This window comes from Dryobates pubescens, chromosome 42, assembly GCF_014839835.1.
Source record: "Dryobates pubescens isolate bDryPub1 chromosome 42, bDryPub1.pri, whole genome shotgun sequence".
NCBI classification, from domain to species: domain Eukaryota; kingdom Metazoa; phylum Chordata; class Aves; order Piciformes; family Picidae; genus Dryobates; species Dryobates pubescens.
The window spans coordinates 399,743-417,737 of NC_071653.1; the positions used below are offsets into that span (position 1 = coordinate 399,743).

Here is a 17,995-nt window from a genome sequence, read left to right on the forward strand (position 1 = left end):
GCCAATGGTCATTTATTTTACTTTCAGTTCTTGCAGTCAGGGACTAGGCTGAAGTTCCCCCTCCAAACTGTACTGCTGCTCCAGGATGATTGACCTGAGGCAGCTTTCCCAGGCTCAGATCCAGCAAACAGGTTTGGACCTGCTCCTGCTCTGCTGCCTCTTCACATCTCTCACAGGAGGCCTCTGTCTGCAGAACAGTTCTGCCTACCCCACCCCTGCACACTCACATGGTTTAGCTGCTCACTGCTGCCTTCATCTATGGGACACTCTCTTGGGCAATTGGGAGACTGTCCCTGAAGTTCCAGCAAAGTCTTGGAAGAAGGATTTGAGGCAGGGAAGTGTTACTGAAAGGCCTTTGATTTTGTTTAAACAAACAAGGAGCACAGCTCCTCTTTCACAAACCCTGGGAGAGAAAAGAAAAGAGAGAGGAGATGACAGCATCCTCACAAGCCAAAATCCCCCACCAGAAGCAAAAGCTATAGAAGCCAGACTGGGCCTGCACTGAGAGGCATCAGAGAAGACAAAGAGTTTATTGCTTCTGAAAACACCCAGGGATCAGTTTGCTGAGGGCAGCCTTCATCTCCTGGTTCCGCAGGCTGTAGATGAGAGGGTTCACTGCTGGAGGCACCACCGAGTAGAGAATTGCCATCATCAGATCCAGGAATGGGGAGGAGATGGAGGGGGGCTTCAGATGGGCAAAGAAGCCAGTGGTGATAAATAGGGAGACCACAGCCAGGTGAGGGAGGCAGGTGGAAAAGGCTTTGTGGCATCCCTGCTGAGAGGGGATCCTCAGCACTGCCCTGAAGATTTGCACATAGGACACCACAATGAACACAAAGCAAACAAAGAATAAAGAGGCACTGAGCACGATTAGCACAAGTTCCCTGAGGTAGGAGGTGGAGCAAGAGAGCTTGAGGATCTGGGGGATCTCACAGAAGAACTGCTCCACAGCATTGCCCTGGCAGAGGGGCAGGGAAAATGTATTGGCTGTGTGCAGCAGAGCAGTGAGAAAGCCACAGGCCCAGGCAGCTGCTGCCAGGAGGACACAAACTCTGCTGCCCAGGAGGGTCTCATAGTGCAGGGGTCTGCAGATGGCAGCATAGCGATCGTAGGCCATGATGGTGAGGAGAAAATACTCTGCTGAAAAGAAAACGACAATAAAAAAGACCTGAGCAGCACATCCTGCATAGGAGATGTCCCTGGTGTCCCAGAGGGAATTGGCCATGGATTTGAGGACAGTGGTGGAGATGTAGCCCAGGTCAATGAGGGCAAGGTTGAGGAGGAAGAAGTACATGGGGGAGTGGAGGTGGTGGTCCCAGGCTATGGTGGTGATGATGAGACTGTTACCCAGCAGGGCTGCCAGGTAGGTGGCCAGGAAGAGCCAGAAGCGCAGGAGCTGCAGCTGCCTCGTGCCTGTGAATGCCAGCAGGAGGAAGTGGGTGATGGAGCTGCTGTTGGACATGGTCTGTCTCTGGGCATGGAGGACTGTTGGAAGAGCAGAAGACATCACAGAGGTTAGGACAGAATTCCTTCAGACAATTCCTTGGCTATTTCCCAGACAATCCTCTCACATTTACTTCTCCTTCTTTGGAGGAACTTTGTGCACTCCGAGCTTCACAGCCTTGCAGGCACCCCAGCAGGAGGCAGCTGTCGTGTCCTGTGTCTCTGATGGTGCAGATGGGAAGCTCTGCTCTGGAGCATCTCCTGCCCCTACTTCTAGAGGAAGAGAGAGATCCCAGAGGCTGTGGGATGTGGCAGCTTTACAAGCTCCACAAACTGTAAATCCATCCTCCTGCACCACAGACTCACCACACCCAGGGCTGGGAAGCTTTCTCCTCTTTGAGCTCTCAGCACCCAACCTGTCCTGGCTACCTTGAAGCTCTCTCTGCCTTCCTCATCTCCTTGAGATGCCCTGGCAGTGCCCACAGCCCTGCTGCCCTGTGCAGAGGAGCAGCTCCTGGGCAGAGCTGTCTCTCTGCAGTGCTGCCTGCTTGCCAGCAGCTCCCTCCAGCCCAGGAGCCTGGCCCAGCTCAGCAGCAGAGGACCAGCCCAAGGCATTTAATGACTCCTCTGGTGGCTTTGGTGTCGAGTCCATGAGTCTCAGAGACTGAGAGCAAGCTGAAGAAACCTCTCAGGAAGCCAAATGCAAACTGCCAACTTTGCTGGAGCCTTAATGGGTCCCACTGAGGACCATCACTGACAAAGCCTCCCCAGGGGCTTGTTAGAGCAGAAAAGCAGAAGCAAGAACTATAGGAAGACCAAGACAATATCAAGGTTGCTCTGATGCTGAGCAAAACTGGATGGGCTTGATCAAGCCAAAGGGCCAAGTCCTGGCCCCCAGCCCCTTGGAAGGGAGATCCTGTCCCTCAGACATGGCTCAGGGCTGTTCCTGGGGCAGTGGGATGTGAGGATGTGAAATGGCTGGAGCAGGTCTATGGTATAACACTGCTGGGTGGAGCAGGGAGGCAATGAGGTCTTTGTGAATGAAGTTCAGCTACCTTCTGGTTGCAGAGACAATGGCCACAGCCATGGTGATGAAGAGGTCATCTCTGATGAGGGCTTTCAGCCTTGCCGATGCCCTCAGTGGTCCCCACCACAGCCTGCCCTATGGTGTCCCATTGCTGCAGCTCTTCCTTTGAAGACACCCAGTCCTCTCTCCAAGTTCACCTCAATCTCTCATCCCCCTCACTGACATCTCTCCATCCTCCCTGCCTGTTCCTTGAAAGAGAAAGCCAAGGGCTGGGCCAGCCTCAGAGTCACAGTGCCAGAGCATCACAGTTCTAGAGCATCACTGTGCCAGAGAGTCACAGTGCCAGAGCATCACAGTTCTAGAGCATCACTGTGCCAGAGAGTAACAGTGCCAAAGTATCACACTGCCAGAGCATCACAGTACCTGAGCATCACAGCACCCTATCATCACAGTGCCATATCAACACCATGCCATAGAGTCACTGTGCCAGAGAGCACAATAACAGAGCTTCACAGTGCCAGAGTGTTACTCTACCACAGCATCAGAATTCCATAGAATCAGAGTACCAGAGCATCACAGTGCCAGACTGTCACAGAGTCAAGTGTCACAATGCAATAACATCACAGTACTAGAGCATTACAGTGCCGGTGTCACAGATCCCTATCATCACAGTGCCATATAACACAGTACCATAGCGTCACACTACCTGTGCATCACAGTCCCATAGTATCAGAGTGACAGAGCATTAGAGTGTCAGAGCATCACAGTACCTGAGCATCATAGTGCTAGTGTGTCACAGCTCCCTAGCATCACAGTGCCATATCGACACAGTACCATAGCATCACACTACCAGTGCATCACAGTCCCATAGTATCAGAGTGACAGAGCATTTGTTGTGAATATGCCCTCAGAAAATGAGCAGCAGATACACCAATGAAAATATATGTTAAATTTATTTACAAACTCTGTAACGGGGTATTTACAGTCACCCTTCACAGGTATCAATATCCGGTCAGTGAAACAATGTTTATAGAATGTTTAAATGTGAGCAATTGAATCAAACAATTTACAGAACTTAGAATTGAAACTAATTCAGAAAGCGGCAGGGGAGGGGGTTGGTTGGTGACCGGCAACCCTCCACTCGGGGCAATCCAAACACTACCTTAACTGGAAACTCTATAAAGAAAGGCTTAACTTACAAGCTGAGGACTTTGTGAGGTCTCCCCTTAATAATATTTATAGTCCAGAAACGTGGCACGGATGTGCCGTAAGACAGAGACAGGAAATGGCGCTGGCTGCATGGCTGCACCGCGTGGCTGCTGCTCCTCCCAGGACACAAAGGTCTCCCGCTCGGGGGGGGGCTGTGGCAGGTCAGCGACGCTGGCTCACACGGGCTGCTGGCGTTCCTCCTGCATCAATGGATTGCGTCGTGGTTGATCCCATGGGATACTGCCCACGGCACCACATGCAGCAGGGTGACGGTGGCAAAGGAGCGTGAGGTCTCTTGGGGCACTGGCTTGAGTCTCGGACAAGGTGAACCTTTTGGCTAAGATCAAGTGTAGTATCTGTTCTTATCAGTTTAATATCTTATCAGTTTAATATCTGATACGTCCTCGATCAGAGGACTTTATATTAAATGGATTTTTGGACTTGGGAGTTGGATCCGGAGATTTTTTCTGTGTCCAGTTCTGGGCCCCTCAGTTTAGGAAGGACATAGAGACACTTGAAGGTGTCCAGAGAAGGGCAACAAGGCTGGGGAGAGGCCTTGAGCACAGCCCTGTGAGGAGAGGCTGAGGGAGCTGGGATTGTTTAGCCTGGAGAAGAGAAGGATCAGAGGTGACCTCATTGCCTTCTACAACTACCTGAAAGGTGGTTGTAGACAGGAGGGGGTTGGTCTCTTCTCCCAGGCAACCAGCACCAGAACAAGGGGACACAGTCTCAAGCTGTGCCAGGGGAGGTTTAGACTCGAGGTGAGGAAAAAGTTCTTCACTGAGCGAGTCATTCGTCATTGGAATGGGCTGCCCGCGGAGGTGGTGGAGTCGCCGTCCCTGGAGGTGTTGAAGGGGAGATTGGACGTGGCACTTGGTGCCATGGTCTAGTTGTGAGGTCTGTTGGAACAGGTTGGACTTGATGATCCTTGGGGTCTCTTCCAACCTTAGTTACTGTGATACTGTGTGAACCATGACAGCACTGGCACGCACACACTCACAGGCTCATTTACCCAACGACCCCTATTTACCATTTGCCCCAGTGAATACTGGCCCAATGAGCATTCTGTTGCTAACGCAAGATTAACGAATGGACTAACACCTACTGAATATGGTGTAAGTATATGCTATGCCCAGGCTGTTTACCTGGACTCAGTGGCGCCAGGATCCCCCCTGTTGCCCCCAGAAAGGAGGAGGAAACAAAAGAGGGTTAACCCTCAGAGGAGTATGTTCCAGAAATGTTTGGGGCACAATCCTGACCATAAGCATCCTTCACTACAGCATTAGAGTGCCAGAGCATCACAATACCTGAGATCACAGTGCCATAGGATCACAATAGCATATAGTCACAGTACCATAGCATCATAATGCCAGAGCATCACAGTAACATAGTGTCACACTGCTAGAGTGTCAGAGTGGGAGAGCATCACGAAGCCAGAACATGACAGTGACAGAGCATCACACTATCATAGCATTGCTGTGCCATAGCATCACAGTACCAGAGCATCACAGTGCCAGAGCATCAAGAGCCAGAGCATCACAGTGCCATAGCACCATAGTACCTGAGCATCCCAGTGCCATAACATCACAATAGCATAGCATCACAGTGCTGGAGTGTCACAGTTCCATAACATCACAATTCCAGAGTGTCACATTGCCAGTGTCACAATGCCAGAGCTTCACAACATCAGAACATCATAGTGCCCCAGCATCACAGAGCCAGAGCATCACAGTAACCTGTTGTAATGGTTTGAGCCTTAGCTGGGAGTTTGTGGTAGGTTGAGAGAGGGCTTAGCTCTCCCTCCTCCACAGAGTAAGAAACCACAGCTAACTCAGTCGAAGAGCAAAAGCTATATATTTACAAGCATATATGGAAAGCAGGTTATATATAACACAATATATACAGGTATTTACAATATATACACAGAAATACACAGCAAAGACAAATAACACAACAAAAATCCCTCCCTCAGGGAGGGATCCCCTCTTTGGAACCCCCTCTCTCCCCCCCTTACCTCCCTTTTTCCCCAAAAAGGGGTTAGAGAGAGAGAAAGGCAAGTTACTAAGGAAAAGAGTTGTTAGCAAGCTTCAAAAGCCCATGCAGGATTAGTGTTTGCTTATCTGAAGGCCAAGTCCAGCAGTTCGCAGAAGAAGCAGGCAGGGAGAACAGGCTGAAACACCAAACTCCCCCAACTCCCAAACCGAACTGAACTGAGAAAAAAATTTTCCAACCGCTTCACAATCTAAAGCTGAATTTTTGTTTATCAACCAATGAAATTCGTTTAGAATATCAGAATGTTTTGGTTCTAGTACCAAAAACATTAGCCAGTGTGTTCCAGCAGTGTTTGTTCTTAAAGGCACAGCCTCAAACGACCACAGTCCACCCCTTTCTAAACAATTTCATTGGCTGTTCGTACTGTCCATCCAATCCAGAACAATATTTACAGTTCGTAAGTTAAGTTCATCGTCCATTCCGGCTATACTCAGATGTAGATGATTCAGAAGTCCAAGAAAATCCAAAATCAAGAAAATGGAAAACAGTTTGTCTCTCCGCAGACGAAGCGAAGAAAAAGGGAAACAGGGACTCAGGGACTCTCAGTTGACTCAGGGCTCTCAGGGTTCTCAGGGTTCGTGCACCGTAGATTCCTCAGGGACTCTTTCCTTTGGACGCGCTGTAGCTGTACAACATTCTGAAATTAAACTCTCTCAGCTAAAGTTAAATCTCTTTGTGGAATACACTGAATTTCACCATTCTCTTGCATTACCCAATAAGTGTGACCCGGACCTTCTGCTGAAACCACCCCTCGGACAGGTTTAGCCTCTCCTGAGGGCGAAAATACCCAAACAGTTTTACCTAACAGATTCTTTTCCCTAACAACAGGAACTCTATCACCTTCTACTTTCTGTAGCAGATCAGAATGTGCAGGTCCAGCTCGGTTCACTGAACCTCTACTGTTCACCAGCCAGGTTGCTTGTGCTAAATGTTTCTCCCAGTTTTTCAAAGATCCACCACCCATGGCTTTGAGAGTGGTCTTCAACAAACCGTTGTAGCGTTCAATCTTCCCTGCAGCTGGTGCATAGTAAGGAATATGGAAAATCCACTCAATACCGTGCTCTTTTGCCCAGCTCTTTACAAGGTTGTTCTTGAAGTGAGTTCCGTTGTCTGACTCAATCCTCTCTGGAGTTCCGTGTCTCCACAGGATCTGTCTCTCCAGACCAAGAATGGTGTTGCGTGCAGTTGCATGTGGGACTGCGTAAGTTTCCAGCCATCCAGTGTTTGCCTCTACCATAGTAAGCACGTACTGCTTACCAGAACGAGAACGTGGTAGAGTGATGTAGTCAATCTGCCAAGCTTCACCATACCTGTATTTGGACCATCTGTCACCATACCACAAGGGCTTAATTCTCTTTGCCTGCTTAATAGCAGCACAAATGTCACAGTCATGGATGACTTGTGTGATGGCATCCATGGAAATGTCTATGGATCTGTCACGAGCCCATTGGTATGTTGCATCTCTGCCTTGATGTCCTGACGAATCGTGAGCCCACCGAGCTAAGAATATCTCACCTCGGTGTTTCCAGTCGAGATCAAGTTCAGAGTCCTTGTCTACTTGAGAAACTCTTGCAGCTAGATCTGCCTGATGGTTGTGCTGCTGTTCCTCAGTAGCTTTGCTCTTGGGAATGTGAGCATCAATGTGTCTCACTTTCACTGGAATTCTCTTGATTCGATCAGCAATGTCTTGCCACAGTTCAGCTGCCCAGATGGGTTTTCCTTTCCTCTGCCAGCCATTCTTTTTCCAGTTCTTTAGCCAACCCCATAGAGCATTGGCTACCATCCATGAGTCGGTGTAGAGATAAAGCTTTGGCCATCTCTCACGTTCAGCCACGTCGAGAGCTAGCTGGACAGCTTTTACCTCTGCAAACTGACTGGATTCTCCTTCTCCATCCTTCGCCTCTGCAACTTGGCGTGTTGGACTCCACACAGCAGACTTCCACCTTCGCTTGTTCCCGACGAGACGACAGGAACCGTCTGTGAACAAAGCATATTTCTTTTCATCATCAGAAAGGTCATTGTAAGGAGGAGCTTCCTCAGCACGAGTTACTCTCTCCTCTGGAGGTTTAGCGCAGTTGGTATCTTCAGGCCAACTTGAGATCACCTCCACCAGACCAGGTCTTTCAAGATTTCCCATTCGAGCTCTCTGTGTTATCAGGGCCATCCACTTAGACCAGGTGGAATCTGTGGCATGATGTGGTGTGGAACCTTTGCCTTTGAACATCCAATTCAAAACTGGCAATCTGGGAGCTAAGAGAAGTTGTGACTCAGTTCCAATTACTTCAGAAGCTGCTTTCACTCCTTCATAGGCAGCTAGAATCTCTTTCTCTGTTGGAGTGTAATTAGCCTCTGAACCTCTGTAACCTCGACTCCAGAAACCAAGAGGTCGTCCACGTGTCTCACCTGGAGCTTTTTGCCACAAGCACCAGGTTGGACCATTGTCACCTGCAGCCGTGTACAAAATGTTCTTAATGTCTGGACCATCTCGCACAGGTCCCAGACCCACTGCTTGGACTACTTCTTGCTTTATCTGGTCAAAGGCTGCTTGTTGTTCAGGTCCCCAGTGGAAACTGTTCCTCTTTCGAGTCACATCATACAGAGGTTTGACAATCTGACTGTATCCAGGAATGTGTAGTCTCCAAAATCCCACTATCCCCAAGAAACGTAGAGTTTCTTGCTTGTTCGTGGGATTTGCCATGGTAGAGACTCTATTTACCACATCCACTGGAATGTGTCGGCGTCCATCCTGCCACTGCACTCCCAGAAACTGGATCTCTGTGGTAGGACCTTTCACCTTGTCTCTCTTGATGGCAAAACCTGCATTCAGAGGAATGTTCATGATTTTGTTACCTTTCTCGAAGACTTCCTCAGCAGTTTTACCCCAGACGATGATATCATCGATGAACTGGATGTGTTCTGGAGCACCACCTTCCTCCAGAGCATCATGGATTACTGCATGACAGATGCTGGAGCTGTGGATCCAGCCCATTGGCAGTCTGTTGAAAGTGTATTGGATTCCTCTCCAGGTGAAAGCAAACTGAGGCCTGCATTCCTCTGCTATGGGAATAGAGAAGAAGGCATTAGCAATGTCTATGGTAGCATACCATTTGGCCTCTTTGGATTCCAGCTCATACTGGAGTTCCATCATGTCTGGTACTGCTGCACTCATAGGCGGAGTTACTTCATTCAGGGCTCGGTAGTCCACTGTCAGACGCCAGTCTCCATTCGGCTTTCGCACAGGCCACACTGGACTGTTGAAAGGTGAATGAGTTTTGCTGATGACTTTCTGACTCTCCAACTGACGAATCAGATTCTGAATGGGCAACAAAGAGTCACGGTTGGTTCTGTATTGTCTGTGATGCACAGTCCGAGAAGCAACCGGCAACTTAATGTCCTGAATCTTGTGTTGTCCCACAACTGCAGATTCATCAGAAAGCTCAGGTCTAGCAGACAGCTTCAGTTTTTGTCCATCAATTTCTACAGAAGCTACTCCAAAAGCCCATTTGTAACCTTTAGGGTCTTTGAAACGCCCTTCTCTCAGAAAATCAATTCCCAAAATACAAGGTGCATCAGGTCCGGTCACAACTGTATGCTTTTTCCATTGTTTACCAGTTAAGCTTATATTAACCTCCACTTTACTTAACTCTTGAGATCCACCAGTGACTCCCAGAATAGTTATGGACTCTGATCCCTGATAATTTGATGGCAATATGGTGCACTGAGCTCCTGTGTCAACCAAGGCCCTGTACTTCTGAAAGTGTGAAGTGCCAGGCCACTGGATGTACACATCCCAATAGATTCTGTTATCTGTATTACCCCTCTCCTCGCCCTGGCGGGAGGCAGGGCACCCCTAGTTATGGGGAACATGTCCACAGGTGCAACGAGCACACTGTGCAGTGTTAGAACTGGAGCCACTGTTGGAGCTACTAGAGTTGTCCTGGGGAACTGTAGAAGTAACAGCTACCCTTCTGGTATTGCTACCTCGGGTTCTGCCACTTTGCAGTTCTCTCAGTCTCCTGAAAAGATTAGAAGTTGGTTGACCATCCCACCTGTTCATGTTCTCACCAAACTGATCACGCAGGGTAATCCAAATAGTCCTACGTGACTGCCTTGGTGGTCTGTTTTGGTTTGATCTGTTTTGGAATGACCTCCTTGGAGGATGTCTATTCCTCACAGATGAAACCTGTACCCACCTGGAGGAAGAATTGGAATCATCTCTTTGTGCCAATTTGGAGATGGTGTTTTTAAATTCATCCTTCAGCTCTTTCATGCAATTCTCCAGTTTTCCAGACAGAGTTTCAATGGCTGAAACCAAAGAAACACGTGTCATGCTATCATCCAATTGTCTCAATTGATCAGTGAATTGGCCAACCGTAAGAGGAGCTCCACCATAATTTCTTGCTACAATTCTGCTTGCCAGAATGTTTGCATAATTAGAAGGAGCAAGCTTGATGAGCTTTTTAGTAAGACCATTTCCTACAGGAACATCATCAGGATTCAGAGATTCATGTTCACCATAGAGTACCTCTCTAACAGCAAATTCTCTCAGACGCTTGATTCCCTCATCTATGGTAGTCCAGGGCTTAGGATTCCATGGAAGATCATCTCGGGAAGGGTATCTCATGAGAACCGCCATTAGAAGGCGTATCCACAGATTAACCTTACCGAGAGCCTTGCCTAGATGTCTATCTATTCCATTATCCTTTGAGAGAGTTCCTAGCTGGGCTGCTGACTTGTCTCCAACCATTAGAGCTGGAGCACCTGTATCATAGCATCTACCAAGCCAAGCGAGAACTGGCTCCTTATCTGCTCTGAGATAGTCTTTTCTCACATTTCTAAGCTCCTCACGTGGTGAAGAGCAGTCGGTTATGTCATCTTGTTCTTGCTCCTCTGCCTCCTGTTCCTCAACTTGTGGTCCCAACAACCTCTCTGTCACTCTCTCAAGGATCCCTTTAAGCTGAGAGGCACCACCACCAGCTGCTGTCCTACCAAGAGATGCATCTCGATCCTCTGATGATCTCAATAACTCAGCTATATTTTTAAGACAGATTTTCTCTTCCTCCCCAGCAGAAGAACCTTGCTGTGCATCCCCGTCAGCTCCTGAATCAGCTTTAGTCTTACCCTTCCTTGTTGTTAAAACTGCTACTTGCTTTACTGGAGCTGTGTTTGGGTTTCCAGCTGCCTTATTATCAGAAGCTGATAAGCTTTGAGACAGATTAGCTGCTTTGGAGGACGCTTCCGCTCCTGCCATGGAAGAAGGAGGAAATGACTTTGCCTCGTTAATGGTGGCTGCCTGGGACACAGGAGCCGCCATGTTTGGGGCTACTGTAGCCCCTGGCTGCTTGCCAGAATCATCACCATTGCTATTCAGAGCTGCCTTGCCGATTGACTTTTTAGCTTTATCTTTAACTGACACAGATTCTCCATTATCATCCTCACTGGATGTTCCTGAAACAGAGCTAGGGTGGCGTTTTCGTCTCTTAACCCTCCGTTTTATAACAAAACATGCCTTGGACACTTTTTTCTCCCGGTACAGTGCTACCAACAAATACACATTAATTATCATCATCAGCAGGACTACACACATCAAGAAAATCAGCTTTGGATCCCAGCCATCACTTAAAATTACCCTTTCACCGAGCGGAATCTTAAACTCTTTTATCTCAATAGGGAGTGTGCTAGATGTAACATTCCTGTACTTTTTAACATAAAAGAATTCCAGGCACTGATCATACAGAAGCCGAATCTTGTACTTAAACCACAAATATAATTTTTGCATTATATATTTACCTATCTTATCGATAATCATACCCAGGCAATACTTGTAGATCAATACACCAAAGACCGAGAAGAACAGACGCTCAAAAAGCCAAAACACCTTCATGTTTGCTCGTTCGACTTAAGCAAGCAATAAATCAAACTAATTTGTCACCAAGCCCCGAGTTGGGAAGCCAATAAATGTGGTAGGTTGAGAGAGGGCTTAGCTCTCCCTCCTCCACAGAGTAAGAAACCACAGCTAACTCAGTCGAAGAGCAAAAGCTATATATTTACAAGCATATATGGAAAGCAGGTTATATATAACACAATATATACAGGTATTTACAATATATACACAGAAATACACAGCAAAGACAAATAACACAACAAAAATCCCTCCCTCAGGGAGGGATCCCCTCTTTGGAACCCCCTCTCTCCCCCCCTTACCTCCCTTTTTCCCCAAAAAGGGGTTAGAGAGAGAGAAAGGCAAGTTACTAAGGAAAAGAGTTGTTAGCAAGCTTCAAAAGCCCATGCAGGATTAGTGTTTGCTTATCTGAAGGCCAAGTCCAGCAGTTCGCAGAAGAAGCAGGCAGGGAGAACAGGCTGAAACACCAAACTCCCCCAACTCCCAAACCGAACTGAACTGAGAAAAAAATTTTCCAACCGCTTCACAATCTAAAGCTGAATTTTTGTTTATCAACCAATGAAATTCGTTTAGAATATCAGAATGTTTTGGTTCTAGTACCAAAAACATTAGCCAGTGTGTTCCAGCAGTGTTTGTTCTTAAAGGCACAGCCTCAAACGACCACAGAGTTGAAAGCCCAGATAGGGGAAAGGTTGAGAATCTCTCCCCCACTTCCCCTCCTCTCCCCAAACGGGGCGGGGGGAGGGAGGGAAGGGGTAAGGAGCAGATCCACAAAACAATAATCTGGAGTCAGCATGGAAGTAGAGAGGTGAAGAATTTTCTTTAAACTGTATAACAATAACAGGAAAGGTTCACAAGGGACAAGGAACAAGGATGGATGGGAGGGGGACAAGAGAAAAATCATACAAAACCAGTCTTCTCTCTGAGGAGGTGTGGAGGCAGCAGGGAGAAGGATCAGGTCCGGCCACGTGGCTGAGGAGCAGGAGGGCAGATGCAGCAGCTCTCATCCAGCAGAGGCAGGAGCCAAAAAGGGCGGCCAACAGAATACATAGAATACATAGAATACATAGAATAAACCAGGTTGGAAGAGACCTTCAAGATCACCGCGTCCAACCCATCAACCAATCAAACACCACCCAAACAACTAACCCACGGCACCAAGCACCCCATCAAGTCTCCTCCTGAAAACCTCCAGTGATGGCGACTCCACCACCTCCCCAGGCAGCCCATTCCAATGTCTGCTCTCCAGCCACTCTGACCCCAGCTTGTAACTCTGCATGGGGTTGTTGTGGCCAATGTGCAGAACCCGGCACTTGGATGTGTTAAATCTCATGCCGTTGGACTCTGCCCATCTGCCCAGCCTGTCGAGGTCCCTCTGCAGAGCCTCTCTACCCTCCAGCAGATCAACTCCTGCCCCCAGCTTGGTGTCGTCAGCAAATTTACTGATGATGGACTCAATGTCCTCTTCCAGATCATCAATAAAGATGTTAAAGAGCATGGGGCCCAGTACTGATCCCTGGGGCACACCACTAGTGACTGGCTGCCAGCTGGATGTGGCACCATTCACTACCACTCTCTGGGCTCAGCCCTCCAGCCAGTTCCTAACCCATCGCAGTGTGCTCCCATCCAAGCCATGGGCTGACATCTTGGCCAGGAGTTTGCAATGGGGAACAGTGTCAAAGGCCTTGCTGAGGTCCAGGTAGACTACATCCACAGGCCTCCCCACATCCACCAGGCGGGTCACCTGATCATAGAAGGAGATCCGGTTGGTCAGGCAGGACCTGCCCTTCCTAAACCCATGCTGGCTGGGCCTGATCCCTTGGCCATCCTCTAAGTGCTGTGTGATTGCACTCAGGATGACCTGTTCCATGATCTTTCCTGGCACTGAGGTCAGGCTGACAGGCCTGTAATTCCCTGGCTCATCCAACCGGCCCTTCTTGTGGATGGGTACCACGCTGGCCAGCTTCCAGTCCTCTGGGACCTCTCCAGTGAGCCAGGACTGATGAAAAATCATGGAGAGTGGCTTGGCCAGCTCATCTGCCAGCTCTCTCAGCACCCTAGGATGGATCCCATCTGGTCCCATGGACTTGTGGGGATCTAAGCTGCTAAGGAGAGCTCCTATGACTTGCTCATGGAACACAGGGAAATTATGCAGCTCCCTGGCTCCTTCTGCCAGCTCTGCAGGCCAGCTGTCTGGTAGACGTTCTTTCCCGCTAGTAAAAATTGAGGTAAAGAAGGTGTTAAGTACCTCTGCCTTTTCCTCATCCTGTGATACAACAGTTCCCTCCATGTCAACCAAGGAGTGGAGGTTGTCCCTGCCCTTCCTCTTGCTATTAATATATTTATAGAAGGACTTTTTGTTGTCCTTCACATCAGAGGCCAGTTTGATTTCCAAATGTGCTTTTGCCTCTCTAATTTTCCTTCTACATGACCTAGCAACCTCTTTAAACATCCCATGGGTTGCCTCCCCTTTCTTCCAAAGATGATACACCCTCTTTTTTTCCCTTAGTTCTGTTAAAAGTTCATTACACAGCCAGGCTGGCCGCCTGCCCTGGCGGCTCCTCTTCCGGCACACTGGCTGTCGTAGTTTGGGCTGGGTGCCCTCTGTTACAAGGGTGTTTCCTGTGTCCAGCAGTCCATCCCAGTGGGTGGACTCAGGAAGTTAGGTATTTCTACCATAATCCCTTGCACCACTATATATTTTGCGGTGGGGTCTGGCACTTCCTCTTTCCTTCCCTCTCCGAGACTTGGTAACTGGGGGAGAGATCTCCCGGCCATGGGCCTGACTGGGCCCAAGGCCACAGGGGGATGGGCAGTCTCAGGCCTGGCCAGCTGAGACTAGCCCAGCAGAGGGAGGGGGAAGAAGGAGCCCTGGGGGTTTTGGATGCACCCTCAGGTGGGGATGGGATCTTTCTTTGTCACTGCGCTTTGGGTTTTCTGTAACATTCACTGCTTTCTATTTAAACTTTCATCACTTTTGCAATCCGTTTGCCTGAGTCGTTATTTCTGCCTGTGGTGGGGAGGGGACCTGCCCCAACCCATTACAATTTTGGCGCGCCAACGTGGGGCCAACTGCAGCTCGGATTGCAAAAGATGGAGAGTTTAAATTTAGTTCTGGGAGTCGGTTTGGGTTTGAGAAGCTGGGGCTCAGGTTTTGTGTTACCGGGGCGACTGTGTGAACTCCTGTGGACTGCAGAAGGATACCTGGTGCGTGGCTGATGGCATGGAATTCCCCCCTGTTGCTTGGGAACAGCGAGGGGTGGTTCTTTCTGTGACTTTCTGCCCAGGGTGGCTTAAGAATGCTCGAGTAGCCTAAGAAGGCGAGACCTGCCTTCTCCTCATTCTCTGCGGAGCGGCAGGGAGCGGAGGAGGGGCAGCGGCAAGCAGAGCGTGGTCGGCCCGCGGCCGCTGCGGGGGGCGGACACCCGTGGCGAGCGGGCAAGCGACTGCTGGAGGTGACTCGGACTCTGCATCGCGGCGACAGAGACGGCGGGGGCCGGGCCGGGCCGCGTTCAAGCGGCGGCGGCGGCACCGCCCGAGCCAGGCTGCGTTCAGGCGGCGGCGGCAGCTGTAAATCTTTCCCTGGTGTTTTCGGACGTGTTCCGAAAATGGCGCCGAGCACCTGGCTCCGCCTCCCTGCTTCTTCAGCGGGCTGTGGCGCAGCTCCTCCCTCTTCCGGGGGTGGAGGTTGTGCAGCCGGATGCTGTCCTGCCTCGGTACGCGAGCGCCCAGTGCGGGGTGCGGAGTGCCTCTGACATGCATCCGTGTAGCTTTGGTCCGCGTGAAAGCGGTTGGCTGCGGCACCCTGGATGGATTGAAAAAGGCAGTCGTGGAGCTAGATTGTTCCGACTGGCCTGCCCCAGGGGTGGAGAATTTGCCGCTGAATAGGAGAGTAAAGGCTTGGCTGAGAAGTTGTGAGGTATTTCCAGGTGACCAGGATGTCCCAAAGAGTCCACAAGGAATTCACGCTGCAGGAGAAGGACTGCGTCGCTGGGAGGTTCCATCACATGAGGAACAACAACTGGAATGGACTGATGCTTGAGCCTGAATGAGAGACTGGTTGAGTGGACGCCCAGATGAAGATATGGACTCCGCCGGACATGTCATCAGAAGTTTTCTGATCTGATGATGTGTTTGGGTGCAGAGATTATGGTATGAAATAAGGGGTGGCTCCTGTCGTAGTTTGGGCTGGGTGCCCTCTGTTACAGGGGTGTTTCCTGTGTCCAGCAGTCCATCCCAGTGGGTGGACTCAGGAAGTTAGGTATTTCTACCATAATCCCTTGCACCACTATAAATTTTGCGGTGGGGTCTGGCACTTCCTCTTTCCTTCCCTCTCCGAGACTTGGTAACTGGGGGAGAGATCTCCCGGCCATGGGCCTGACTGGGCCCAAGGCCACAGGGGGATGGGCAGTCTCAGGCCTGGCCAGCTGAGACTAGCCCAGCAGAGGGAGGGGGAAGAAGGAGCCCTGGGGGTTTTGGATGCACCCTCAGGTGGGGATGGGATCTTTCTTTGTCACTGCGCTTTGGGTTTTCTGTAACATTCACCGCTTTCTATTTAAACTTTCATCACTTTTGCAATCCGTTTGTCTGAGTCGTTATTTCTGCCTGTGGTGGGGAGGGGATCTGCCCCAACCCATTACACTGGCACAGCCTGCTCCTGAGCCTTCATCAGTTCTTTCTTGAAGTAGGTCCAGCCCTCCTGGACCCCTTTATTTTTAAGGGCTTTCTCCCAAGGAACCCTCTGAATTATTTCCTTGAGCAACCTGAAGTCCGCCCTCCGGCAGTCCAGAGTGGAGGTCTTCTTGCTGCCCCTCTTAGTTTGACCAAATACCGAAAATTCAATTATCTCATGGCCGCTGGCCCCTAAACAGCCTCCGACCACCACATCACCCACCAGCCCTTCCCTGTTGGTGAAGAGGAGGTCAAGCATAGCCTTGCCCCTGGTAGGCTCACGCAGCACCTGGGATAAGAAGCTGTCCTCCATGCAGTCTAAGAACCTCCTAGACTGCCTCCTCTCTGCTGTGTTGAGATCCCAGCAGATGTCAGGCAGGTTGAAGTCGCCCATAAGGACAAGGTCAGGAGATCTTGAGACAGCCTTAAGCTGTCTATAGAATGCTTTGTCGACATCATCCTCCTGGTTGGGTGGTCTATAACATACTCCAACCAGGATGTCTGCCCTGCCGGTCTTCCCTCTAATTCTTGCCCACAAGCATTCAACCTGATCGTCCCTAATCTCTAGTTCAATGGCATCTAGTGCCTCCCTGATGTGCAGGGCCACCCCTCCACCCCTTCTTCCTTGTCTATCTCTCCTGAAGAGCCTGTAGCCATCAATTGCAGCACTCCAGTCATGTGAGCTATCCCACCACGTCTCTGTGATGGCAACTACGTCATAACTTTCCTGCTGTAACAAGGCTTCCAGCTCCTCTTGTTTGTTTCCCATGCTTCGTGCATTAGTGTACATGCACCTCAGCTGGGCTGCTGGTTTGGCCTCTGACCCTAGCTTACTGCCCCCAGACTCTTGCCTGAGGGGTCTAGTTTCAGCCCCTCCCCCCTTTGAAACTAGTTTAAAGCCCTGTCAATGAGAGCTGCCAGTTCCCTCCCCAGAATCTTTTTACCTTTGGGGGACAGGCCATTCTCATATACTGTGATCTTTCCCCTTCTTTGGGACAGATGTACTCCATCTGTTGCCAGGTGGCCTGGTGCAGTAGAAAGTTTACCAAGATCAAAAAACCCAAAATTCTTTTGTCTGCACCAGCCTCTAAGCCACTTGTTGATTATGGCTGCTGTCCTGTTCCTTGTGGTATTCCCTCCTGCAACTAAGGGTATTGAGGAAAAAATTATTTGAGCACCTGACCCCTCAACCAGATCTCCCAGGGCCCTGAAATCATTCTTGATAGCCCTGGGAGTTCTGATTACAACATCATCATTCCCTATCTGCATAAGTAGCAAAGGATAATAGTCAGAAGGCTGTACCAGCCCGGGCAGCCTTCTGGTAACATCATTAATTTGGGCTCCAGGGAGACAACAGAGTTCCCTATGAGATGGGTCTGGCCGACAAATGGGGCCCTCCATTCCCCTCAGAAGTGAATCGCCAATAACAATTACCCTCCTCTTTTTTTTGAGGGAGCAGGTCCTGATGCCAGGGGAGGGTTGTTTAACCTTAGGCTGCTTTGCCTTAGGCTGTTTAACCTTAGGTTGTTTACCCTTAGGCTCTTTAGCCTCAGGGAGAACCCCAGATGGCAACAGGACCACCTCACCCTCGATCTCCAGTGCCCCATACCTGTTTGTCAAGAGCAGTGGGGAAGGTGTGGGAAGGCAAGGAGGCTTAACCTTGTGTCTTTTGAGAGGAACCTGTGTCCATT

At 49.7% G+C, this 17,995-nt stretch overlaps 3 protein-coding genes and 1 pseudogene across 3 annotated transcripts in view; 2 read left to right on the forward strand and 2 right to left on the reverse strand.

Annotated features, from left to right (window-relative positions):
- Window positions 1-17,995, reverse strand: part of LOC128899265 (zinc finger protein 91-like) — a 385,675-nt gene that overhangs the window by 67,452 nt on the left and 300,228 nt on the right.
- Window positions 1-17,995, forward strand: part of LOC128899252 (olfactory receptor 14A16-like) — a 131,998-nt gene that overhangs the window by 29,866 nt on the left and 84,137 nt on the right. The window lies entirely within an intron of this gene.
- LOC128899253 (olfactory receptor 14A16-like) lies at window positions 530-1,462 on the reverse strand. The gene has a single exon (XM_054177635.1). It carries the CDS (start codon window positions 1,460-1,462, stop codon window positions 530-532), a length of 933 nt encoding a protein of 310 aa, XP_054033610.1.
- LOC128899288 (U2 spliceosomal RNA) lies at window positions 3,987-4,198 on the forward strand (annotated as a pseudogene).